A 27,867-nucleotide genomic window follows, 5' to 3' on the forward strand; every position below is an offset into this window, starting at 1 on the left:
TTTCTTCTCTTTAATACAACTTAAAAGTTCCTGTTGCCATCATCTTTGGAATTAAAAAAAAATAATAATAACAGATTTACAGATTTACAGGGCAGGCTCACCAGGAGGAACTGACCAGGCCAGAATCCTGGCCCAGCCAGAATTCTGCTGCAAGGGCTGGGACAGTCCGCCCAAGTGCTGCCTAGTTCTCCCAGGAGAAACAAGTGTGCAGCAGAGGGGGCCTGGCGCCCGCGCAGGGGGCAGTATGACAGTGTGGAGTGCGCCGAGTGAGTGTGTGCGGTGTGTGCGCGCGCGTTTGCGCAGGGGAGGGTCTTTGGGAGGCTGCGGCAAAGGCTCCTTTGTGGAAGGCACTCGCCGGTTTAGAAGGCAGCTTAGCGCCACCCCTCGCCCGTTCCCGGGGACACCTGGCTCCCCTGGACAGCCCAGCCAAGCTCCGTCTCCCGCCGTCCCCAGTTCCCTCTGCGGCCCACAGCCGGGCGCAGCTCCAGCCTTCGGATGCCGAGTGCCCAGGCCCCCGGGGGCCCGCGCAGGTGAAGGAGAGCGCGGCGGCAGCGACGGTGGCGCTCCGAGGGTGGAAAGGAGAGCGAGGAAGGGGGCGGAGCAGGAAAGGGCGTGCTGCCCTTCGCGGCAGGCTGGAGGAGCAGCCTGGTCCGCAGCATTGTTACCTGAGGCAGCCGCTGCGTCCCGCCCCGCCCTGCCCCCTCGCGGTCCGGGGCGGCGCAGTGACCGTGCAGGAGCTCTGAGACGCTACGGCGGGAGGCTGCCGCGGTGTGCGCAGTGGGAGCCGGGCGCGCCGGCCGCAGGTGAGTGGGAGGCGGGCGGGCGAGGCGGGGGCGACTGCGCCGCGGGGCACCGGGAACCACTGCCTCCCGGCTCGGGAGCGTCGGACTGGAGGAGCTGGGAAGAGCAGCCCATGAGCGTCGCGTCTCGGCTTCCTTCCAGTCTCACTGGAAGGCTGGGAGAAGGCTCGAGCTCCCCACACATCCATCCTGCTGAGTTTGGCTATCTCCCTTTAGGCGAGGACGCGCGGGTGTGGACCCGCGTTTGGAGAACTTGCTCCATCGCGGGCTGCCTCCGAGTTGGACCTGGGCCATTTGATTTAGTTTTAGCTAAAACTTTAAGATCAACTGCCCCCCAGTTTGTCCGGCTGGTCGGAGACAGCCGAAGTCCCTCTTAGAACTAAGGGCCAGGGCGCTTCGCTCGGCTCCCTTTGCCAACTGAGAGTCACGACTTTTCCTGTGACAGTGGGTGCGGGTTGGCGGGCACCAAGTCCGGTGATGCGGACCAAGGACCAGGCAGGTCCCGCTTTTGCTCTGGCGGTGCGAAGTTCCTGTTGGAAGTCGCGCCCGACGCTTGCATAAGTATGAGGGGAAAACGGGTGGGCTGGCGAGTCACCCTCCAGACAGGAAGATACCCTCCAGCTGTTGGACCGCGGGTTCTCTGTTTAATTCTCTGACTCCGATTTCAAATGCCAGGAGTCTTCCTCTCTGTGATTTTGTCGCCGGCTTTTCCCTGCACCCTTTTGGCCGAGCCGCAGTGCGGCCGTGAGGCTTTTCTCCCACGCGCCCTAGACTCAGACCGGGTAGATCTGGGGAGGTGTCGCTGCGGAGATTCGAGGAGAGGTGGGACCCAGGGCGAGTGGCCGCAGAGGACCCGGGGTCCGTGAACCGGAAGACACCCCCCCTTTTGCTTCAATCACACAGCCGCCTCCCCTTGCCAGCCCTCTCCTCCCACTTCTGGGAGCTTTGTGGGGTGGACTTGCAGAGGGGCGGGCACCCGGTCCGCATGGCGGGGGGTGGGGGGCGTGGGCTCCAAAGCCGAGGCCGGTAGGGGGTGAGGGGGCGGGACCGAACGACCCGACCCCCCACCCCGGCCCGCCCCGACCGCCGGGGTTCGGGGAGGAGTGAGCCAGCGAGGCGGCCGATCCGGTAGCTCCTCCAAGCGGGGGTGGGGGGAGAACGGCCGGCGCTCCCCGGAGGCGCAGGGTTAAGCCCTTCCGTGGTGTGGGCTCCTCGGCTCCGCTGTGTCCCCCGGGCGCTGGCGGCGGCCTCCCTCCGGCGCTCCCCGGGCCGCCGCGGAGCCTGCGCGGCCGTGTGGGCGTCTATCTCCGCGGCGCACCGACGCCCCCACCCTCGCCGCCGCGGAGCGCTCGGGTTGGGCGCAGATAAGGACGCTGCTGGGGCTCGCGCGCGGCCCGCGGGACCTCCGGCTCGGATCCCTCTTGCTGTCTCCAACGCGGGGCTGCCGCGGTATTCCGGCGAGCGTGGCTGGGTGGCCGCGGCGGGCGGGGAGTCGCGGCGCCCTCCGAGAGCATTTGGGAGCATTTGGGTTCTGGTGAGTGACTGGGCGGGGCACGGGGCTGGAGACAGACCGCTCGTCCTTGTGTAGACCTAGTAAACTACCACGTATCCAGACTAACTTCAAAGAAATCGGGCCCCTAGTGCCATCCACGCCGCCTTCTTCAGGACTTAGGGGTGGGTTTTCAAACATCGGTTTGCGTAGAAATTAGCCCTAGTGTTTGGCCGTCTGTAACCACCCCTCCGTGACCCACAGTTGGCTTCCTGGGATGAGTAGCCGGCGTTCCTCCCTCCTTTCTCTCTAGGGCATCCTTTGGCACGCGTGTGTTGTTGTTTTTTTCTCGGTTTGGGGACAGTGAAAGGAACGGAAAACGTACGTGTAGAAACCAGGCTTGCTTCCTCTGCTATGGGTGCTGCTCTGGGGCATCTGTGGACGTTCCTCTGTGCTGCGCCATTAAATGCGCTGGAAACGCGCGGTCCTGGGTTCCTTCGCTGCTGCCTGGGGAGCAAAGGTGAAGACAGGTTTTCCAGTTCTGGTGGTCTGTGTGGTTGTATTGACAGCCGTTCTGTGTTTAATAGTCAGGAAAGGTGTGGGAAGGTGGTGGGGGATAGCCTTTTCCCAGCGTTAATGGAGTGAGAGCAGAAATTATGTATTTTAGAATTGTCTGTACTCTCCCCCCCCCGCCCACCCCGCGGGAAAATAAGACTGTGTGTTTCTCTCTCTTCTCTCCAAACCTACCTTGCTTTGTTCAGATCCTTATTAGAGGCCATGGGCGGGCCCTTCCTGCCCGCACCTCACCTGTGACACATGCCAGGAGTCAAGGGGAAAGGTTTTCTGGCAGGTTTCCTTGGTGTCACTTTTGATTATTGTTGACCAAGGTAGTGAGTGACCAGCTGAGCAACAAGGCCTTACTGGCCCTCTTTCAGGAAAGCCCTGAGCTCTGCACTGATTGAAATAACCTGTTTTCCTCTCAAATACACTGGAAGATAGATGAAGCCTACATAAACTCTTCTCTGCTGCCTCCTCCCTTCAAGAGAATAGAAGTCTAGGGATGTTTCTGACACTGAGGGCAAAGTAGTTCGTGCTTTTAGGTAAGAGAGCCTAGGAGGGGGCCAGAGGGCTGTTTTGAAGACTCTTGTGAACATTCTTATTCTAAGACTTTTTGCTTGCCTGTTAACTAAATGTTAAGTACAAGATCACAGCATCATCTTATTGAAATTTCCCATAGTTAAATCACTCAAAGACACCTCTGATGGGGTCATAATTAGCATTCAGAAGACTTGAAGTTCTCATCTTCAGAGCCTAATCTTAACAGCTCTGCATTTTACCCAGGGCTAGGCTTAGCAGCCTGTAGGTGAGATGTTCAATACAAGCCTGTCTCTGTCAGATGGAGGGAGGGTGAATGGTGGGATCACACCTGTGGTGCATAATGCAAGGGTACATGTTGGATCTATTAGTATAGAGTACAACTGTCTTAACACAATAATTAAGTAAACGAGATGAGGAGGTATATATTAACCAGTGTGATGTAAGCATTCCTAATTCTATATGAAATCAGCACAATGTACCCCATAAATGCATTAATATATACATGATCTATGTGTTTATGATTTAATTTTAAAAATGGGGAAAAAATGGCTCAGCGCCTGTGGCTCAAGCCGCTAAGGCGCCAGCCACACACACCTGAGCTGGCGGGTTCAAATCCAGGCCGGGCCGCCAAACAACAATGATGGCTGCAACCAAAAAATAGCTGGGCATTGTGGCAGGTGCCTGAATTCCCGGCTCCTTGAGAGGCAGAGGCAGGAGAATCACTTGAGCCAGGAGTTGGAGGTTGCTGTGAGCTGTGATGCCACAGCACTCTACTCAGGGGGATAGCTTGAGGCTTTGTCTCAAAAAAAAAAAAAAAAAAAAAAAGCCTGTCTCTGTCTGCCCTGGGGAGATTGATAGACACTGACATAGTCCAGACAGACTTGGAGCTAATCCCATTGTCCCTGCTGGTGTCTGTTAGGGCTATGGCATTGCCGTATTCTTCTGGTGTACCTGGAGAATGTATTTCACTGCAGACAGTACTGAAGTAAATTGAATATCCTTTGTGCAGCCTCTATTTTAATTTCTCATGGGACTGTGGAAAAGGTTAGAATTCTTTTTGCACTCTCCCTCTCCTACCACCTTTTTGACATTGGAAATTCTGGGGAAGCTCTATTGAAGTAAGGGTAGTGAAAGCATTATTGTCTTAGCTAATCATTGCTGGCGAGCTGATTAATTAGAAGTTGTTGGGATTGCTTCTCTGCCTTTTGGCTGAGATTAAGTGTAGATACTATTGGGGAGCCAAGATCCTTATATGTTACCCTTGGAAAAAAATTAACTAGACAACACACCAGCGACACTGTTACACGTTTTCTTTTGTCCTTTAAACTTTTTTTTCTTTTTTTAAGAGATAGCATCTCACACTTTTGCTCAGGCTGATCTCAAATTCCTGGCCTCCAGGGATCCTCCTACCTCAGCCTCTCAAAGTGCTGGGATTACAGGCATGAGCTACCATACTTAACCTTTTAAAAATAACATTCATTCTCAAGATGAGGCAATGATTAGAATCATGGCAAAGCACAGTACTCACTCAGAAAGCATCCTGTTGGCTTTGGTGTTAGGAGACAGTAACCTTTGAGTGTACATAGCCTTTCTCCGTCATTATTAGTATCTCTTCATTTGCTTTGTGTGGTTTAATGGCACATCTGTACATACACAATAGTGAATGAGTTATTGCTTTCTAGGTTGGAGACCTTTTTAGCTTATTGCCATTCTTAAGAGGGATAATCTGTAAACAAGTCAGCATATCTGGAATTGGAGGTGAATTGGAGGATTAGCAGCTCTGCTATACATGAGATATTTTATGTACAGAAGTATTTTTAAATATGTTAAGGATAAACTGCCAAAATTACCTGCACAGTCTTGAAAAAGAAGAGTTCAAATATAACTATAAACTGTAATTGACAATGAGTCATTTGCTTTAGGGGTGCCAACTATGAAAACAGCCTAGTTGTGCCCCTACTGATAATTATGAAAACTCCTTTTAAAATCCAGTTGCATATGAAATGGAATGTAACTCAGCTTGTATAAATATTTTCAATTTTACTTATTTAAAAATTGTCCTCTGGTGACATATATTATGAATGTACTTTATGCCTCTGAATTATACACTTAAAAATGGCAAAAAAAAAAAAAATTACCCAATAAATGTCTGGAAATACCATTTTCAGCCCATATGTAAACAGTTTTCAGAACTCCAATATTCAAATGTTTTATAAAAATATTTTTTTGTAGAGACAGTTAATATACAATCACTGAGCATTGAAATAGAACAAATCTTGCAAACCATAAATTCCGATGACATAGAATGGAAATGTTAAAAGTATGCTTCTAGTAGCTAGGGGTAACTTGGCTTCTTTTCTGTAAACTCAATACATATTTTAAAGTAAATGTAATACTTGTGAAAATAGAGGGAAATCATATGTACATATGATATAAATTTATTAATAATTATAGCTAACTGTGTACCAGGCATCTTAGTGGGGATTTATGCTTCTACAAAGCAACGGAGAAGTATGCCCTAATATGGTAGATGAGGATGCCGAAAGTTAAATAACCTGCCTCTGGTCAGGTCACACATTTAGGAATTACTAGAAATGGATTCTGAGAAGCAGTCTGTTTCTAAAATCTCCACTCTCAATCCCAAGCCAATTCTGCCTTTTATATGTGGTTCTATGTAAAACATTTCATGATAACTTAATTGGTGATACCAGATAGTTTATTCCCGTATAATCCAGTATTGTGTAACCAACTTTGTGTTTCTAAGTATGGACTTGACAGTGATGCTGTAAAAAAGATAATTACACCCAGAAGTCCAGTGTAAAAAGCCCCTCTCTATGGCCCTTTGTGATTTGGAGGCAAAAGTTCCCTTTCCACACTCCCACCGAATTGAGGGTGCTCACTCGCTAGCCTGCACAGGGTCCCTCTCTCCACACTCCCACTTACCTGCCCTGATGACCCCTGTGTCACATCAAGTCAGTAACAACCCCACACCAAAAAACAAACATGTAGAGCTCCATAAACAAGTCACCAAAATAAGTTGGTGACCGGGTGGATAAGGGATGACCATGTGGCAGATGTGATATGGGCAGCATGTGCTCGTGTGTGTCTCTCCTTTGCTGTATCACAGAAGATGCAGAACGTTTCCCAAGAGTGGCTTAACTAGAATCCATGACGATAGCATTGTAGAGAGGGCATTCAGTGTAGCCTCTAAGTTTTACAAATGGAAAAGCTCAAGTGTAGCGAGGCGAAGTGACTTGTCTAAAGTTGTAAACAGTAGAACTCGATTTAGAGTTGGAACCTTTATCCTCACATCTGCCATTTTTCATTCTATTTGGGGAGAAGCCACATCACCGGGTGGAAAAGGAACATGATGGGCCCGACTCTAGAGAAATGAGCTAGGCCTTTATTTTGTCATCCACATGTCCTGCCTATTCTGTACAAGGCAGAAGATGCCTTTTGACCTAGCGATTGGTAGGAAACATGTCCAGACTGGAAAAAGGCAGGGTCACTAATACCTAATGCTTCAGCTATTTGGGCAGTCCTAGGGTTGGTATCCATTGCCTGAAGAGAATGAACCAGTTAGTCAACAAGTAGTTTATTCATGAAGTGAACAATACTTGCTGAACCTATAGGCTGTCAATAGATATGGGCTTTATTGATTCATGGAAGGTTTCCAAATTGGATTTATTACTGCTTAGGTGGGATTTCCAGGTAGTAAAATTTGGTTCACATTTAGAAAAGTATGAATTCCTGGGCGGCACCTGTGGCTCAGTGAGTGGGGTGCCAGCCCCATATACCAAGGGTGGCAGGTTCAAACCTGGCCCCAGCCAAACTGCAACAAAAAAATAGCCGGGTGTTTTGGCAGGCACCTATAGTCCCAGCTACTCGGGAGGCTAAGGCAAGAGAATCGCCTAAGCCCAAGAGCGGAGGTTGCTGTCAGCTGTGATGCCAGAGCACTCTACTGAGGGTAACAAAGTGAGACTGTCTCTAAAAAAAAAAACAACAACAAAAGAGAAAAATATGAATTCCTTTTAATGCACTTGGCGGCGGGGGGGGGTTGCAGCTTGTTGATCTTAATATCCAGCTGATACGGAAGGATGACACTAGCCTCCGAAAGGACAAGCCAGTATGAAAATGTTTGCCCATACTGATTTGACACTTGTTTTATCTTGGTAGGTTTTGATGATGACCTGCAGCACAGTTGCCTTTTTTCCTGGTGGCAGATAGCGGATGACAGAGCGACACAAGTTTGATGTTTGTGTCTGCTTCCTCAAGGTCAAGAAATTATCTCCTTAGAAGGCAGCGGTACTATGCATGTTATGAATTGTGTCTCCTTGGTCAGTGATAAAGAAAATGGGACTATCACCACAGCAGCTGGATTCATGATTGGGCAGACGCCACCTCCAGCATCTCCTCTACCTCCTCCTCCACCCCCCCCACCTCCGCCATGTCCACATTTGGGGGAAGGGTTTCCTCCCTCTCCTCCTCCGCCCCTACCACCTCCACTACCTGGGGGGCCTCCTGTCCCACCTCCCCCTCCAGGACCACCTCCAGCTTCTCACGTGAATGGCTACAGCCACCTTGGTAAGAAAAAGCGGATGAGAAGCTTTTTTTGGAAAACCATTCCAGAGGAGCAAGTTCGTGGCAAAACCAACATCTGGACCCTGGCAGCCAGTCAGCAGCATTGCTACCAAATTGATACAAAGACTATCGAGGAGCTCTTTGGGCAGCAAGAAGACCCCAGCAAGTCTTCCCTTCCTAGGAGAGGAGGAACTTTAAACTCATCCTTCAGGGATACTCGAGAAGAGGTAAGAATAGAATGTAAAGGGATAATCCTTAACACACTGACTACATTGTTGTGAGGGCCTCACCGATAAGCCTGAGCTGAATATCACAAAGCGTAACAAGTGTGTGTACCGTATCCTCCCAGACTTCCCGGTGGATTATGACCTCATGCACAGAACATGCTCTCTGGGGCATTGGTCTTTGGCCTCTCAGCACCGCCTTGTCTAGCACATCTGCTGAGGGTTCCCATGGTGGAGAAATTCTGCCCAAGTCCAGTATTGTTAGCATCTGTAAAAACAAAAAACTGAGTTCCTACACTTGGTTATCTGGGATGAACTGGGGCTGTTTGGGACAAAATGCCTTTTATTAAATAACGTCAGCTAAAATCCATCCCTAGGATTTTCCCCTTATTTTCCCTCCAGTTTTGTTTTTTTTAAACAAGTCTTCATTTAAACAAGTCTTTTAAACAAGGCCTTCATTCCTCAGATCCTGAATTAAGTTCTGACCATTGTTTAACAGAGATTTCCAGAGAGCCAAAACATAAAGCTACTTTCAGGTGGACTTATATAGGAAGCATGTTTCAATTAGCACTGAATGTGTTACTTTGAGGGGAAAAAAATGAAAAGCTATTAATGTATAAGAAGTTAGCTGAGGGCGGCACCTGTGGCTCAGTGAGTAGGGCCCCGGCCCAATATCCCGATGATGGCGGGTTCAAACCCAGCCCCGGCCAAACTGCAACAAAAAAATAGCCGGGTGTTGTGGCAGGCGCTTGTAGTCCCAGCTGCTCGGGAGGCTGAGGCAAGAGAATCGCGTAAGCCCAGGAGTTGGAGGTTGCTGTGAGCCGTGTGACCTCATGGCACTCTACCCGAGAGCAGTACAGTGAGACTCTGTCTCTGCAAAAAAATAAAAATAAAAGAAGTTAGCTGAAAGTATGACCCCAGAGCTACAGACTTCCATTTATTATAGAAATGGAATCAAAAATTACTTTTGTAAATACTGTCAATTTAGAAACATGAAGGTAAATTAAGAAACCACTACTTGCTAGAAGAAATAATTAGGAAATCAAGGATTAAAAGGAAAGAATGCTACCCACAAAAACAACAACAAAAGAGAAAGAAGAAGAAAAGACAACATAAATTTATCATTTTACAAAATCTGTTTTAAAGGAGGAGAGAAAATAGGTCAGAGATGGAATTGACTAGATAAGAGAGTGGGCAGGGCCCTGAGATGAAGAAGCAGCTCTGTACATTATTCTTAAACCAACCATATTGACCTCTTTTCTCCTTCTGGCCTAGGAACATGTAAATTCCTTCTCTCCACTAATTCACCTGGGGCCCTTAAAGCTGGTTGTATCATTCTCTGTGGAAATAGCCAAGAGCCTACTATATTTATGGTGAAATGTAGAAAAGACTGAGATTAAAATTAAGTGTGAAATGTGAAACAAATCTGAGAAGGAAATCTTCAAGAGAACCCTCAGTGCCTTCTGTGCTGAACACAGGCTTTCCTGTCTCTTCTTTTTATGCAAGGTCCTTTTATTTGTTAGAATGAATATCCTTTCAGTATTGGAAGGAGCAAGAAGTCATTTCCTTAGTACCCTGGCCTTTGCCCCAGCTCCCAACAGAGGTTCTTTATTGTGCGGTTGGTCATTTCTCACCATTGTCTCTTTACTCTCCTTACTGAAATGCAAGAATACTGAACTCATGATTGGAAATGAGGCATACATCTCAGGGCAGTGCCTGTATCAAAAGGGGGTTAGACGGCGGGGTAGAGTAGGTAGCATCATTTGTGAGTTGGGAAAGTTTCAAGGAGCTACAGGGAACTTGCTGCTTTGTTTATGAATTAAAGAGGGATTAAGAACCACACAGGGAGGGAGGAAAGTGGCATCTTTTCCCAACTCTGGCAGAAGTAGAAATGTCTTTTCCAGGCCAGATCTAAAATTCAGGGAAAAAAATTCTCTCTTCTTGTCTCCATCCACCCCTGTACCCTGGATAGGTTACTACTTTTTAAAAATTTAACTTAATTTTTTTTTTTTTTTTTTGAAACAGCGTCTCACTCTGTTGCCCTGGGTAGAGTGCTGTGGTGTCACAGCTCACAGCAACCTCAAACTCTTAGACTCAAATGATCTTCTTGCCTCAGCCACGCAGAGTGCTAGTATTATAGGTGTGAGCCACGGTGCCCAGCCTTTAAGGAATTTTTTTAAAATAGTCTTAAAATTATTTTTAATTGTGAAAAAACAAGATACATGACATAAAATTTACCATCTCTTAAGTAACATTAAATACATTCACGTTGTTGGCACCACCATTGTCATTGTCACTCTCCAGAACTCTTTTCACCTTGCAGAACTGAAACTCTGTGTCCATTACACAATAGCTTCACATTCCCTCCTCCCTCTAGCCCCTGGCAACCACCAGTCTGCTTTCTGTCTCTAGGAACTTGACTACTCCTGGTACTTTTTACAGGCAGAATCAGACAGTACTTGTTTCTTTTGTGGCTGGCTTATTTTCACTTGAGCATAATTCCTCCAAGGTTCATCCATGTAACAAATGTGTCAGAATTTTAAGCCTAAATAATAACTCCACTACATGTAGATACCACATTTTCTTTAACCACTCATCTATTGATGGACAGTTGGGTTGCTTCTACATTTTAGCTATTGTGAATAATGCTGCTATGAACATGGGTATGCAGAGATCTTTACTTTCAATGTTTGTAGGTCCTAATCTGAGAGACAGCATACTAGAAAGAAAAATTAAATCACCATGACTATGTATCATAAGATAATCTAACTCCTCAACTCTTCAGTATTGAGGTAGGACAAGTAGTTTAGATCAATCCATTTAAATGCATGTTAGGTGCTGTTGTCACATAATAGAGGTTATCCAGAATGATTTTCAATTTTTCATGTTATTTGCAACCTGGCTCGAAGTATTATACATATAAGCTTTTTATTCAGTAACAGAATATGGTACGTGCGATTTCCTTCCCTCATTAGATTTTCTTCTAAAGAAGTCATTACTCAGCAGTTATCATGTGACAAGGATCGGTAATAAATCTTCCAACTCACTCTGCAATAAGTAGAGTCCAGGGTCGAAAGTAATAGTCCTCACCATCTGTCTGTATGGGCTACAGAATATCCCCAACCACATGTTCAGCAGAGGGGCCAATCCTGAGCCTAGAAGCATGGCATCAGCATGTTTCGACATGGGCCATAATTCTGGAGGTTCCAATAAACTAAGAATCAGATTTTGTCCCTGGAAATGTAATATCTCCTCTGGAAACAGCCTAACATTCTGTGACTGGCTTATACTTTAAAGGGCTTACACATCATTACAAATAAGTTCCATTATTCTCCAAAGGAAGAATTTGCTGGAAGATTTGGGTTTGAGAATTGCTGAACTTAGAAAGAACAACTTTTAAAAATAGTAAATTAGATCATTTAGTAAGAGAAAAGTGATTACAAAGTATTACTATACTTATATCTTTGTGAATTAAAAATTAACTTGAAAAGACTGTAGATGTGATGTACAATAAAAATTAAACAGTAATAAAGTAATTAGAAATAAAGATATATTATTAAGGATACTTATAAAAAGATTCAGCTGAAACTCACCTTTTCTTTTTTTGAGACAGAGTCTCACTATGTCGCCCTTGGTAGAGTGCTGTGGCTTCACAGCTCACAGCAACCTCAAACTCTTAGGCTTAAGTGATTCTCTTGCCTCAGCCTCCCAAGTAGCTGGGACTACAGGCACCCACCACAATGCCCGGCTATTTTTTGGTTGTAGTTGTAGTCATTGTCGTTTGGCAGGCCCAGGCTGGGTTTGAACCCACCAGTGCTGGTGTATGTGGCTGGGCACCCTAGCCACTGAGCTATAGGTGCCAAGCCAAACTCACCTTTTCAAAGTCCACGGATTTTATCCCCTGAGAAGCCTGAGCAACTTTTTTTTTTTGAGACAGTCTCACTCCATAGCCCTGGGTACAGTGCTCACAGTGACCTCAAACTCTTTTTTTTTTTTTTTTTTTTTAAGAGACAGAGTCTCACTTTGTCACCCTCAGTAGAGTGCTATGGCATCACAGCTCATAGCAACCTCCAGCCCTTGGGCTTAGCTGAGTCTCTTACCTCTGCCTCCCAAGTAGCTGGGACCACAGGCGCCCACCACACAGCCAGCTATTTTTTTGTTGCAGTTTGGCCAGGGACAGTTTCAAACCCGCCACCCTCAGTATCAGGCACCACCCAGCAACCTCAAACTCTTGGACTTGAGCAAGCACCCACCGCAAAGCCGGCTAGTTTTCCTATTTTTAGCAGAGGCAGGGTCTTACTCTTGCTCAGGCTGGTCTCAAACTCCTGAGCTAAAGCAATCCACCCACCTTGGCCTCCCAGAATACTAGGATTACAGGCATGAACCACCATGCTTGGCCATTTTGAGCAACTCTTAAAGGTAGGGATGTGTCTTAGCCATTTGGTATCCTCCAAAGAAAAAGAAAGTTTGCTGAACTGGACAGAATTGCTCAAAGGAACCTGCTTACAAGGCAAAGAAAACACCAATGTTGAGCCGCTTGAGGTCATTCACTGTAATGTCTGTGGCAATATTGCATTGACCATATGGGAAATAACTAAAATAGCTAATTAGTAAAAGAGGAAAGGAGAGAGAGAGAAAGAGAGAAGGGATATATGGAAAGAAGATTAGTTTTTCTAAATTTATTATCAGTGGTTCACACCTGTGATCCTAGCAATCTGGGAGGCCGGGACAGGCAGATTGCTTGAGCTCAGAAGTTCGAGACCAGCCTGAACAAGAGCGAGACCCTGTCTCTATTAAAAATAGAAAAATTAACCAGGCACTGTGTGCCTCCCAGCTCCTTGGGAGGCTCAGGAAGGAGGATCTCTTGAGCTCAGGAGTTTAAGGTTGCTGTGAGCTAAGATCACGCCATTCATTACACTTTTCCCTGGGGGCAACAAAGTGAGATTCTGTCTCAAAAAAAAAGAACAAAGCAAAAAGAAGAAGTAATGTTTTATTCTCCCACATTGTAAGTCAGGTATCATTCTTTCTCAACTTTGTTATGATCCTAGTATGTTCTAGAATTCCGAGACATGTTTATAATCTAGAACTGTAGAACCAGATAGCATATTTTAAATAAATTTGTGGAAAAAATGTGCTTCAACCAGATTTTCATTTTTTTTTCTAAAGTGAGGGGGAGAACAATTTCCAACTGATAGAAAAACTATCAAAAACCAAATGCCAGGTTCATACTGGAGTATAAAGGAAGATGTTTAAAATTTTGCATCTCAGAATTTGAAGTGAGATTGAAATAGTTACTATGAGTTTACTTAAGTAAAGAAGCCCTCTTTGACCTATGGAAACAAAAGTGGTTCAAAAAGTGTCTTCTTCCACATTGAGGACGTTATGCTGAGTGAAATGAGGACACAAAAGAACAAATGCCGTATGGTTTCACTTCCATGAGGTACCTGGAGTAGCCAAGTTCATGGAGACAGAAAGTAGAATGGTGCTTGCCCGGGGCTGGGGGAAGGTCAATGGGGAGGTAGTTTGATGGGTAAAGGGTTTTGGTTTTGCAAGAAGTGAAGAATTCTGGGGCAGCGCCCATGGCTCAGGCAGTAAGGCGCCGGCCCCATATACCGAGGATGGTGGGTTCAAACCCGGCCCGTCCGAACTGCAACCAGAAAATAGCCGGGCGTTGTGGTGGGCACCTGTAGTCCCAGCTACTTGGGAGGCTGAGGCAAGAGAATCGCTTAGGCCCAGGAGTTGGAGGTTGCCGTGAGCTGTGATGCCACGGCACTCTACCCAGGGCCATAAAGTGAGACTCTGTCTCTACCAAAAAAAAAAAGAAGTGACAAATTCTGGAGACAGATGAGCAGTGATGGCTGCACCACAGTATGGATGTATTTAATTACTTAATGCCACTAAACTATACTGTCAGAAATGGCTATAATGGTAAACATTATTTGTACTTTACCACAGTTTAAAAAAAAGTTTCTTCTTCCTTTAAAGGATTTGGGAGGCAGATTTTGTAGTGGACTGGTACTGGGTGAAACTATAAGAATTGTAGGGGAAGAAACCAGGACCGCTTATTTGGAGGTTTTAGCAAGTGAGATGGGTATATATGTGTACCCCTACTGAGTACTAGTGCTGCTGACTCGTGTTTAAGAGCAAGGCCTGCCACCCTGGCTGTCTATGGGGAAACTGTTATTATAGCCCATGTCCCCTTCCCAGCCCAGTGGGAAATCCTTGAAGGGAGTTAAGTGCATTACTCTGCACTACCTTAAATTCCTGGCTCCCTTGTTTGCCTGTCTTTCATAGGACTTTTAATGGAAAAGCTAATGAACCCTGTTGTTGCAGGCGCTGACTTCAGGGGTGGTCCTGCACATCCTGCTGTGGCCAGAAGAGTAGGTTACCAATTGCTTAGAACTGGCTGGAGGAAGGAAGGGCTCATGCGGTTCATTCATTGCCCGGGTTATTCTTTGGGGAATTTCTTGCTTCTGAGTAGTCCGCTTGTGCAGCTAGCAAGTCCCCCTGGGATCCCCTGTGCAGACTCCACCGCTCTGAATGATTCCGAGCACTACCCAGTCCCACAGGGCTTCATTTCTCAGAAGCCCAGCTTTGAAACAGCAAGCATTTGGGAAGTGAGATAAGCTAATTTACATGTGTAGTGATAACCTTCTTTAAAGGACTTCAACAGTCACCTTTATAACACTGCTTCTTAGAAGGATCAAATGGATAAAGTAGAGAAAGAGACTCCTCCGTGCACCAGGCAAATGTGAAGGTGCCAGGACAGAGTGGGACTGTCCCTAAATGTTATCAGTTGTCTCATTTTCATGTCGTTTGGGTGAAGTGTTGGGCTTTGTTTTCCTTGCAAAGTGCCTAGTCATGGCCAGCCCAGGTTTTTGCTTAGCAATACCACTGAGTTCACAGCTTGAGCTCTCGGGACAGCTGCTGCTGGCCGAGGCTGCCCTATGTTGAAGTTGATGGGCTGCTCTGTAGGGCCAGGGCTTAGGCTCCTGGACGCTATCTTACCTGCTGAGAATATGATTCCTGTTTGTCATCCACACATAACAGCTCTAGGGTCACCAGCAAACTTAGCCAGGCACTAGGGATGGCTTTCTACAAATCTGTCCCCATTCGTACAGAAAACTCAGTGTGCATACCAGGCTGTTAGGGGAACATTTGCTGTATATCTATAGGAAGCTAAACCCAAGCCAACATTTCATTTAAAATACTGCCTTGGGAAAGTTATAAAATGACATCTCTGAGGCTCAGTTTCCTTATCTGTCAAATAGAGATAATAAGAGTAATTTTCTCCATCACTTTTCCAGCAACAATAGCTCTGGATCTAGGCCAAGTATACAGAGTCCCTGAAGGTTGAGGGGTAGGGCTTAGGACATGTGAAGGGTGGAAGGATGCTGCAGTCAAAGGTTAAGTATAATAGAGTGTGGCAATTTAATGAAAGAAATATAAAACAACTTATTTCCCTGTTGGAGGTAGAAGTGAAGACAGAGTTAGTTCTTTGGACGTGCATACATGTAACTATAGCAATATACATGTTCTTGCCATGTGGGTTTTTTTTTTTTTTTTTGGCAGTTTTATGGCCGGGCTGGGCTTGAACCCACACCACCACCGCCCCCCCATATATGGGGCCAGTGCCCCACTCCTTGGGCCACAGGCGCCGCCCCCACGTGGCCTTTTAATTTATGAATTGTAATAAACAGTTTTCTGTCTTAATAAATTGCTATTCCTTTTTCTTTTGGTGTGAGCTTTTAAAGGGTGTTGAGTTTGACAGGTTTTATTACCCTTTCTTTTTTAGCCCCCTCCTCCCCCTATACACTGAACTTGAACTGTAATCCCTAGGTAGGATTACAATAAGGAGTCTGCTCTTTTAGCTTGGGAGTTTATTTTATGGTTGGCAGGTTATGTGTTAAGATGAAATAAACCCTACATTAATAAATAATGTGATTGTTAAAGATTGTCAAAAGAACGCTACCATACTCCTGTAAAAATTTAACCTTACAGCCAGGAAGTGACATAAATGTTGGTTAATAGTCTTGCTGCTTCTTGTAAACTCAGAAGCAGACCCAGAGATCAGAAATTTAGTCTGAAATCTGACTCTCTTTTGTTCAATGAATTACATACATTTGGAAAGGAAGAGCATTATTACAACATTCCTATTTTAGCCAGTCTCCTTTTACCAAAAAACAAATGGAAAAAAATACAACAGTTTTAAGGTTATCTTTCCTCCACACATATTCCTCCACTAGATGTTTACTTCCAAAGGCAGAAATGGCTTCTGTATTTAACAATCCCCCAAAATTCTAATTTCTAGTCTGCTAAATTATTAATTTTAAACAGTTAAAAATCTATTACAGCCAAAATCTGGGTTTTGACACTACATGAAAATAACTGTACCATATTTTGTTAAACCAAAAGATGCTGTGTATTGTGAGACACATCTTGATTCCAGATATGTTAAAAATTCAAAATAAATTATGCATCTTAGACTAGATGAAATGCATGTAGCACAAGAATTATTTTACAACTTCTGAGTAAATAAAATGTAGGACATTCCCTTCCTTTTCCAAGTGCTGTTGGACATAGCCACACAGAGTCTTTCCCAATAAAATGACATCATCCTTTCAGAAAAAAATTGAACATTTCATGATGTATCTGAAAATAACCTTATTGGTTCTTTTATATCCACAAAAGACAATGGGATCATTACCTTTTGATGGGATTCAATCTGCAATATCTTCAGAGTTATTTTCTATTTTTGCCGTTCAAATCTCATGTTCGTCTTGCTATGCAAGGAAGTGAGGCTTGTAAGTGTGGGCTATAATATTCTAAGAGGAATTTGCTAAATTAAAATTTTAAATATATATTATCCAGTTGGCCTTGTATGTCCATAGGTTCCTTTTTTTGTTTTGTTTTGTTTTTCAGTTTTGGCTGGGGCTGGGCTCAAACCTGCCACCCCAGTATATGGGGCCGGCACCCTATTCATTGAGCCACAGGCGCCACCCTGTCCATGGGTTCTTTATCCTCAGATTCAACCAACCAGGGATTAAAGATATTTGGGGGGCAGAGCCTGTGGCTCAGTGAGCAGGGCGCCGGCCTCATATACCGAGGGTGGCGGGTTCAAACCCAACCCCCGCCAAACTGCAACAACAACAACAAAAAAATAGCCGGGCGTTGTGGCGGGCATCTGTAGTCCCAGCTACTCGGGAGGCTGAGGCAGGAGAATCGCCTAAGCCCAGGAGTTGGAGGTTGCTGTGAGCTGTGTGACGCCACGGCACTCTACCGAGGGCAATAAAGTGAAACTCTGTCTCTACAAAAAAAAAAGATATTTGGGGAAAATACACAGTAAGAAATAATACAACAATAGAAAATGCGAATTTTAAGGTATAATACAACTATTTACATAACATTTACACTGTATTAGATATTGTAAGTAATCTAGAGATGATTTAAAGTATATGGGGGGATGTGTGTATGTTATATCCAAATACTATATAGTTTTATAGGAGACTTAAGCACCTTTAAGTTTTGGTATCCATAGGAGGTCTTGGTCCTGGAACCAATTCCCTGTGGCTACGGAAGAACAACTATATAGATGCTTCTCAACTTATGACAGGGCTATGTCCTGATAAGCCCTTCATAAGTCCAGAGACGGTAAGGCAGAAATCTTAAGTCCCTTGGCTGGTCAACTTACTATATTTAGTTGCAACCATCTGCATATTAAAAGTTATATAACATTAAAATAGATATGTATTATTATTAGTTGAGGAAATATAATATTGCCGAGTGAGTTTGGGAGGATGGTAATACTTTAATACAGTAAGCCTCCATAGTTGACCATCTCCCTGCACTGACCACCTCCCTAAGTTGACCCAATTTTCATAGACTAGATAGGGACCCACATGCATGTATCAGTACGATAGGCCTAGTTCCCTGTGTTGACCATCTCCACATGTTGACCAGTTTGTTACAGTACCTTGGGTGGTCAACTTACTGTATTTGTAAAACTTTGTCTGGCTGACAATTTTATCACTGGATTTACATGTTGGAAATTATTCTCTTACAGATTAATTTTATACTTGGATAGGTTTTAATGCTCTTCTTCCCTCTAATCTCATATGTCTCTATTTTTTTCCAGATTACTATCTTGGATGCGAAACGGAGCATGAACATTGGGATATTTCTTAAACAATTCAAGAAGTAAGATTTTTGCACACTTTTGAAACGTTAGTAATATCCATGCTGTCAGTAGCAGAGTCTGTGGGTATGCCAACCTAAAATTCAAATTCTAGTAGGAGTGAAAGTCATTCCTTACACCTTCATATCCCTCTAGACATACGACTTGATGAGTCTGTAAGAGTCTATCACTTTCTGTTTCCTTCATGAAAAGGTAATGTAGTGGCTTGAGGTTTGTGGAGAATTGCCCCAGGGCGTCCATTCAAGCCTGTCACATCAGAGAATTTATAGATTTGTCTTTAGGTTGCTCCTTCAGTGGAAGTTGGACTGATGAGTCAAATAGTGGTTGAATTTATGGCTGTATTTACATGTTCTAAAGTAGGAAAGGACTCTGCAGGGGTTCCAAAGAGACCAAAGGAGATTATTTTTCTTCCCACAGTGGTTGTTGCTGCTTTCAAGCTTTTTAGGAATCCAGGGAGTGTGGCTCCCTGGGTGAGCAGGCCTCTGAGTAGTGTGTCAGGGTCCCCTTTCCCCAGCAGTGGGGCTATTGTAAGCGCTCACACAAAACCACCTGCAAGATTGGGAAGGAGGCAGGCTGGGGAGGAGGGTGGAGGAGATGTGTTTTAATTTCCACTGGCTTGTGTCTCTTTTGGCACTCCAGCAAATGTGAAATGGAATGTGATTCATTATCTGTTCAAGGTCTCCTCAGTCCATTGTAGAAGATATTCATCAAGGAAAGACTGAGCATTATGGATCAGAGACATTGCGAGAATTTCTTAAGTTTTTGCCAGAGTCTGAAGAGGTAAGGAATTTGGCGCTTGAGTTTTGGGTGTTAGGAGTGATCATAAAAGTTTAATATTTTTAGGAGTGTCAGAACTCACCTGGAAAGGGTAATCTCCTACCCAGAGCCAGAGTTCTCACACATAAAAGTAAAAAGTGACCTAGTAGAAAAGGCATGGGTTATGGAATCAGAGAATCTAATTTCAAATTCAAGCTGTATCTTCAGTTGAGAAACTTGGACAAGGTTCTTAACTCCTGTGAACTTTAGTTTTCTCACTTGTAAAAGAAGGATAATGATGCTTACCTCATTGGATTGTCAAGACGATTAAACCCTAGTTATGCATCTAACATGGTCCTTAGCACACAGGAGCTCAACACGTTTTGGTTTCCTTTTCTATTGTCTAAAGTTGACCTTTACCTGGGTTATTCAATAATACATGGAGTTTTTAAAAAAAAATAAAAATAAAGCCATTTTTGAATAAGGATGCCCTAAAAATTTGGGGAGGCAGGTAAATTGCTAATAAATGTTGTCTGCATAATGAACTTAAAGGTGGAAATTGTTGTAATAGCAGTACATTACCATAACATCGGTTCTTTGTTTTGTTTGGACTAAATTAATTGAATAGTTGAATGGTTAATAGCGTGAATATCTTGATAGGAGAAAAACAGAATAACAGTTATTAAAAACCTTCCAAATTTGGGATATTGTCCTTTATGTCTGAAAAAAAAAAATCCTTGAAAAAATTTAATAGGAAATAACATGAATGCATGTGCTTGTATACACTTAAATAATACAGAATCTTACAAAGTTTTTTACTTTATAAGTAAAAGCAAAGTGTGCCTTCTTATATAAGTTATCCCCCTCACACTTCTGAATCCTCCCTCCCCTTCCCACTTTTCCCACACATAATTTATAAAACTTAACTTTAGTGCCATTAATAACGAGAGTTATATTTGTACCTTTTCTTTTACATTGATTAATGTTAAATTCACGATGCCGGGGCGGTGCCTGTGGCTCAGTGAGTAGGGCGCCGGTCCCATATACCGAGGGTAGTGGGTTCAAACCCAGCCCCGGCCAAACTGCAACAAAAAAATAGCCGGGCATTCTGGCAGGTGCCTGTAGTCCCAGCTACTCGGAAGGCTGAGGCAAGAGAATCACCTAAGCCTGGGAGTTGGAGGTTGCTGTGAGCTGAGATGCCACGGCACTCTACCGAGGGTGACAAAGTGAGACTCTGTCTCTCTACAAAAAAAAATAAATAAATAAATTAAATTCATAATGCCAATTTTAGGATCTTAGTAACTAGAGACTGGTTTTATCTGGGTACATCTAAAAACCTGGAGTGTTCTCTCTATCTCAAGTTTTCTGTTTGCAAATTAAGTATAATTAGCCTAAGCCAAGATTAATTAATGGCAATTATTAATGTTAGTAAAGGATTTTAAAGTCTTAAAGGAAAGACTCATTAAATCGTAATTTACCCTGGATCATGCAAACTGGACAGACCTCAATCGTTCTGTTACATAAAGAATGGGAGTTCCACAATCCTTGTGAAGATGGATAGGTTTTAATTCATTATAATTTTTATAGTATTTACTTGCTTTTGAAACTTTATTCCTGCACCAGCTGTTCTCATCACTCCTCCTTAGCACAGCTCCGCATACCTAGTCCTAACTGACCTCATTTTTTTTTAAAGTGAGGATCAAATTTGATAGCCTCTGTGAAAGTGCTCGGAAAAGCTCTAAATTACTAAGGGAATGAAAGTTAGGCATGAGGGAGGCTGTCTAAGAGGTCGGAAGCTGAATAGGATGTTCTTAACATCTTCATTTTTTATTTAAAAACATGATTAGAAAATGCAAAGGGATTTTTCAGAGAATCAAGTTAGCTGTCGCATCTTTCACATTCTAAAGAATTCTGGGGGGTGGGAGAGTGTTGTGTGTGGGATGTAATTCAAGAGGAAGAATGTAAAGGACAAGATGAGAGAAACCCACCAAAGCATGGCCAGAGTCCCTAAGGCTGTTGGCTAACCAGGGCAGGTGTCTTGCTGAGACAAAACACAATGTGACCCTGTAACCCTGTAATGCCTTCCCAGCTACCAAAGGTGACCCTCAGCCTGAATATCTAACGAGTTTGCTCACACTCATTCTCCGTGTTTACATTACTGACTCCAGGCTCCAGCTCACCACACCCTCCAAACTCAACTGGGAGCTTCCTTCTGCAGGAACACCCTGACAGTCCCAGTGGCTGCTTGGAGCCCCTCCCTGAATGCTCTGGGCTAGCTGTGCTCGTGGGAGGGCATCTCAGGGAAAGCCAAAGTCACCTCAAGACTGATGTTTGCTGCAAGAACAGACTGGGTTCACCGTGAATGCTTTGTGGCCCCTGGCACAACCTGGACCCAGGGCCAGCCCTGGAGTCTCTGAATCTCTGGATGCAGGCTGTAGAATGGGGATGAAGCGAAGGAGGAGGGAGGGCCAAGCAAGAGAGGTTAGGAATGTGGCAGAAATATGTTAATGCTAATGGATGCGGCAGTGCCTACGCTACCAACCACTTGTTACTAAGCCTGAGAGGTAACACTGCACCCTCCTTTTTAGCACCAGTAAGGACTAAACATTGAGTGTCCCCCTGTGCGAGGGAGGCAGCATGAAGTGAGATGAGATAATATATGCTTAGCCTAAAGCTGGGCACACAGAAAGTCAATAAATCATAGCAGTGACTCTTATGTGTATTTTTCATTTAATCCTTGCAGCAACATTATAAGGGATTCCTCATTTTAGAAATGAGAAACTGAGGCTCACACAGGTTAGCCATAACCTGCCTGGAGTCACATGATTGTGGGCTGACAGAGGAGGGGGTGTACTTGAACCCTGACCCCACTGGCCTTGCTAAGGCCCGGGCTTTCTGAGGCACTCGACTACCTCGCACCACACTCACCTCCCAGCCTTTTCATCACCTCTGCTATCTCAAAGTACTGATGTAAGTGTCACTTGAATGATACTGTAATCTTATCACCATGCTGAAAAATATGAACGGAAACAGCCTCTTTTTTCTCCTGCCCTCTCAGCTGACAAGCTGACTTGTAAGCCAAGGTTGTCCGGAGTTTCTCTGCTGCAAATCTTTTATCTGGCATGTTTGTTCATCTTTCTTCAAATGTGTGGTTAACACTTGCAAAGGAAGAAGGTGGGCCCAGAAATGAAATCCTGGGAGTGTGCTCTTATCCCACATAGAGTTCCCATGCTGGAGGGTGGGGAGGAGCTGGGGAGCCCCCCCTCACCCCCAACCTGCAAGTTTCTGACCTGCTGGCGGAGCTAGAGGTGGTAGAAACTTTCTGTTCTCTGTGGAAGCAGGTTGAGTTACCCGCTCTAGACATTTTTATTACCCTCTTTCCTATCTTCCTTTACTCTGTAGCCTGGAGGGGCAAAACAGGGAGGAAGCCCATGGGTGTCCTGCTGGGTGGCTATGTTTGTGGGAAATCCTGCCATTTGAAGGCCTTGTGACTGGAATTAGATAGGATGAAGGAGGCCTGCCCTTTGGAATGTGTGCGTCTCAAGGAGCATGCTGTTACTCCAGGATGACAGAAACCCGGCACAGCCACGGTCATAATGAGTGTCTCTTGGCTCAGCCAACAAAATTATGCCTAACAATGTTTAATAAATGCTTTTTGATAATGACGGTGAGAATGCACAATAATTATAGGGTTTGTTCACCTCTTTTTTACCTTCCTACCACTGTGAAGGTACAGTAATCCCTCTTAATGAACATAAATCTCATTTTTGAAATACAACGAACTGTATACATGGCATTTAAATTAAATAGTCTTTCCATCACCCTTCTCTTGAAATCCATAAACATTTTTAGGCTTTTAGATAAGTGAAGGAGATTAATCATTGCTCCCTTACAGTTCAGCACCTGTTTAATAGAAATACTTCCCAAGTTTCCTTAGCTAGCATGACTTGTTCTGAAGCTTTAGACTGAAAACTGCTATTATTTTCAAAAGCATTGCATATGACATGCTTTTATAACCAGCACAACTTTGCTCTGCCCCTGCCCATATATAGTGAATTGTTAAACTCTAGCTTAGAAGGACTCAGAATTCACCCTGTAGGTTTCTCTGTTGAGAAATCGGGCACTGATTTGGGTTTAGCTAAACTGAAAGTGCCTTATACCCTTAAGTTTAGTGAGGCAAAAACTGATAAATTCATTTTGGGGCTCAAATGGGAGGGGAAATGTAGTTTCTGCCCTTTAAAAAAAAAAAAAAGAAATAAAGAAAACAGTCTTAAGAATCATACTTAATACCAGGGTGTGAATTTGTACCATTGTACTTCGTTTTTTACATTTTCAAATAATTGGGGTAGTTTGTGGATCTTTGCAAATATTCCTTTCTTTATGTTTTTGAACTGTCATTTCCTGTTTTTCAAGGGACTTAAAATCATGTTTGTAATCATAACCCAGGGGGTGGAATAAAGTAGGTTTTACAAAGGATGATAAAAAGTGGTAAATAACTAACAATTAACTGCAAAGATAGGCTGGATACTTTACTGATAGTATAAAATACTTAGCAGAAAGAATTTTGTTTGATGCTTCTCCATTAACTGTTCACTTAGAAGTGGTTTTACTATTGTATTGGATTAGTCCAGTTTTCTGTGTGGGGAAAGCACGATTTATCACCTAATGCTGTTTGTCACCTCTGTCCCCTACCTGTTAGCTATTTGGTTATTTACTACGTCAGAGCTCTTTTTTTTTTTTTCCCTTTACTACAGTTGAAGGAATATATGTCTGAAGCTTAGTTTATTTTACTTTTTTTATAAGTTAGATATTGCAGGAAATAAAAATGAGCAGCAGAAGAAAATAGTGATCCTGGTAGTTCTGTCACCCAGCATGAGGGGGCCTGTAAAAAAAATTTTATAGAAATAGGATCCTACTGTGAACATATATGTTATCTAGTCTTTTCATGGAGGGAAATCAGTTTTTCTTTTTTTCTTCCTGCTGGAGAGCCAGTAGGTACTCACCTGAACATGCTTTAATCATTTCCTTTAAAGCACAAATAAGTGGGTCATTATGAAAGTTTTGAGGGACAGCGCCTATGGCTCAGAGAGTAGGGCGCCGGCCCCATATAACAAGGGTGGTGGGTTCAAACCTGGCCCCGGCCAAACTGCAACAAAAAAATAGCCAGGTGTTGTGGTGGGCGCCTGTAGTCCCAGCTACTCGGGAGGCTGAGGCAAGAGAATCACCTAAGCCCAAGGATTTGGAGGTTGCTGTGAGCTTTGACGGCACGGTACTATACCAAGGGTTAATAAGTGAGACTTTGTCTAAAAAAAAGAAAGAAAGTTTTGAGAACAGTAAAGTCCAGGTAGATGGAAACAAATGAAGCCCTCCCACCAACACCCATAAGCCCAGCCAGTTGAAACTTACACAGAAGAATCAGAAAGGACTGTGTTTGTTGGAAGTGAAATAAGAGACCATGACAGAGCCTGTCTCAAAACTTTTGTAGTGACTCACGTATATGAAGTGGAATATGACCACAGAAAGATCTGCGTTAGACCTTGCCCACTCTAAGGATTTTATACCCGAAATACTCAAAGTAAGTTTTTTTGGACTTAGGACTTAAAGGCCCATATTATAATGACTAGTCTCTTCTTTCTTCTCCCAAACAATGACCTCACTTACAGATTATTGCTTACAGAAAGTTTTCATCCTTAAAACTGGTCCCTTTTTAGCCCCTCCCTTTGGTAACCTTGCCTAGGGTTCTAGTGGCTCCAGTTCTCTGGCTTGTCCAGGACATGTGACACCAACTCTTCACTTTCATATTTGTGAGTTTCATTTTTTTCTTATAAAAAAACAAAATAGTAGGGGGGATGATTCCTTTTCTGTCTTTTCCTAGGTATACACTTTTATTAATTTGGATCTGGCACTGAAATCATGTGTTCTTGGAAGAAGAATTCTAGGGTACAATTTAAAATCTTAATCATAAGTAATTTTGTTCTCTGTCTCCTTTTCCATTTGTCTTTTAGGTAAAGAAATTAAAAACGTTTAGTGGAGATGTGTCCAAGCTGTCCCTGGCTGACTCCTTTTTGCACTGCTTAATTCAGGTGCCAAAGTAAGGATATAATCACTGATTATCGTTCTTTGTAGAGTAAGATTTATGAACTAATGACATTCAGTTCTACAGCTTTACTTTTTATTTTTCAGCTATTCACTTCGGATTGAAGCCATGGTGCTGAAGAAGGAATTTTTACCTTCTTGTTCTTCTCTATACACAGATATAACAATTTTAAGAACTGCTATAAAAGGTACATAAACACCTTCATACAACTTGTTTTTATTAATTTTGATAGCAGTTTACTTTTGTAAAAATTCAGTTGAAATTGGAAATGGAAAGTCCTGAATTTCTGATATACCCTAAAAAGGGAAATGAAATGTTGCTAGTGATACATTTAAGATTTACTTCCATTTACTTCTCCCCATCCCCCTGAAGGAATATTGATTTGCATATGATCCTCCCATGAAAGGAAGGCTAAAGTAAAGTACTCCCAAGCTTCAGAGTAAAGCTTTCTGGCTACACCTCACTCTTGTTCCTGTGTGTGGTGTGTGTGTGTGTGTGTGCGCGCGTGCCTGTGGGCCCGGAGCCACCTGCCTCTCCTCTCCCTTGATGACTGGCACCCTGCTATTCCAGAAGCCGAACCCTTGCCAGGCATCAGTGGTGTGACTCTTCCACCAGAGTCCCTGACCTTCCTATTCGGTGGTGTTTTCTCCCACCCACCTCTCTAGACTTCTAATTTCTGGTGGGCTATTTATGCTTGAGAGGGGCAAGTTGGTAACTTACTTTTTTTTTTTTTTTTGAGACAGAGTCTCACTTTGTTTTCCTTGGTAGAGTACGGGGACAGCATAGCTCACAGCAACCTCAGATTCCTGGGCTCAAACAATTCTCTTGCCTCAGCCTCCAGAGTAGCTGGGACTACAGGCACCGGCCACAACGCCTGGCTATTTTTGAGGCAGGGTCTCACTCTAGCTCAGGCTGGTCTTGAACTTGTGAGCTAGGGGTGATCCACCTGCCTTGGCTTCCCGAGTGCTGGGATTACAGGCGTGAGCCACTGCGCCTGGCCCAAGTTGATCATTTTCATTTCTTTAAATAACCTTTAAATTATTGCCTGCCTGGGGCAGCGCCTGTGGCTCAATGAGTAGGGCGCCGGCCCCATGTGCCGAGGGTGGCGGGTTCAAGCCCAGCCCCGGCCAAACTGCAACAAAAAAATAGCCGGGCGTTGTGGCGGGCGCCTGTAGTCCCAGCTGCTCGGGAGGCTGAGGCAGGAGAATCGCGTAAGCCCAAGAGTTAGAGGTTGCTGTGAGCCGTGTGACGTCATGGCACTTTACCCGAGGGCGGTACAGTGAGACTCTGTCTCTACAAAAAAAAAAAAAAAAAAATTATTGCCTGCCTGGCTTGGACATACACTGCTCAGGGTCACTCTGACGTCTCCTTCTTCAGGGACAGGCGCTTTGGTTTCTGGTATTCCTGTCACTGTAGGTTCGGCAGAGTTGCAGCTGCCTCCTCATCTCCCAGGCAAATTCTCTGGCTCTCCTTGACCCTCACATTTTCCAGCATTCATCAGTGCCAGCCTGATTTCCTTTTGCTCATTTTCTGGATTTCTGGTTATTGTTGTAGAACTGTTTATTCCTATTTGGTTTTCCTGTTTAGTTGCTCTGGCCTGCATTGAGATAATATTTTTCCCTTTGACCCATCTTATTTTCTGCCTTGTAGAGAGCAGACTGAAAAAAGAAGAATTTTTTTTTCTTTAGTTACAGAGGCCTTTTAAAATTTTTCTCATACTAAGGCTATTGCAGCAACTTTGGAAAGACTGTTCTGGAAGAATATGTTTTCATATTAAGTAATGCAAATTTGTGGGCTCGGTGGAAATGTTTCTTATCTGGTTACCCGTCCAAAACTGTCCTTCTTAGATAACGTAATATAGGCAGTGGTCCAGATGTTAATTTTTTGAAAGTAATACCAGACTTGGCTCGGTGCCTGTGGCTCGGGCGGCTAAGGCACCAGTCACATACACCTGAGCTGGTGGGTTCAAATCCAGCCTGGGCCCGCTAAACAACAGTGATGGCTGCAACCATAGCCGGGCGTTGTGGCGGGTGCCTGTAGTCCCAGCTACTTGGGAGGCAGAGGCAGGAGACTCGTTTAAGCCCAGGAGTTGGAGGTTGTTGTGAGCTGTGACGCCACGGCACTCTACCAGGGTGACAGCTTGAGGCTCTGTCTCAAAAAAAAAAAAAAAAAGAAAGAAAGTAATACCAGACTTAATGAAGAATATTAACTTAAAAATATCATAGGTGACATTTTATCTATATATAGTGTAATTTTAATAAGCAGGCTTTCTTTTTAGCTTTTCAAATATATGAAAAAGTTTCAAATTTTGTTTCTTTGCATAAGCATACAAAAGATTGGTGCTAATAAAGAACTAGTTTGCTTGGGCGGCGCCTGTGGCTCAAGGAGTAGGGCGCCAGTCCCATATGCTGGAGGTGGCGGGTTCAAACCCAGCCCCTGCCAAAAAATAAAGAAAGAAAGAAAGAACTAGTTTGCCAATATATTACAACTATCCGTTCCTTTTTAAAACCTTCAGCCAATCCAAATGAAATGTGTAGCTTTGAATAAAATGGAAAATGTCTCTGGGTGCCTGAGCTCTCAGGCTTGGCGCTTTGCAAGTTATTTACATGACATCCCACCTTGTTTAT

The 27,867-nt window shown here is 44.1% G+C and overlaps 1 protein-coding gene across 3 annotated transcripts in view; it reads left to right on the top strand.

Annotated features, from left to right (window-relative positions):
* Window positions 1-689: 689 nt before the first annotated feature.
* The window catches only part of FHDC1 (FH2 domain containing 1), a 44,007-nt gene continuing 16,829 nt past the window's right edge, over window positions 690-27,867 (top strand). For 2 of the 3 annotated variants that reach the window (XM_053582985.1, XM_053583003.1), the window contains exons 1-6: window positions 690-803; window positions 7,564-8,195; window positions 18,328-18,389; window positions 19,065-19,167; window positions 25,149-25,234; window positions 25,327-25,427. In XM_053582985.1, the coding sequence (XP_053438960.1) occupies window positions 7,698-8,195; window positions 18,328-18,389; window positions 19,065-19,167; window positions 25,149-25,234; window positions 25,327-25,427 (850 nt within the window). In that variant the 5' untranslated portion in view covers window positions 690-803; window positions 7,564-7,697. Of the gene's footprint in view, window positions 804-1,776; window positions 2,335-7,563; window positions 8,196-18,327; window positions 18,390-19,064; window positions 19,168-25,148; window positions 25,235-25,326; window positions 25,428-27,867 lie in introns of those variants that run through there. The other variant, XM_053582995.1, reaches the window with a different exon arrangement.

Source organism: Nycticebus coucang, chromosome 1 (genome assembly GCF_027406575.1).
Source record: "Nycticebus coucang isolate mNycCou1 chromosome 1, mNycCou1.pri, whole genome shotgun sequence".
Taxonomy (NCBI): Eukaryota; Metazoa; Chordata; class Mammalia; order Primates; family Lorisidae; genus Nycticebus; species Nycticebus coucang.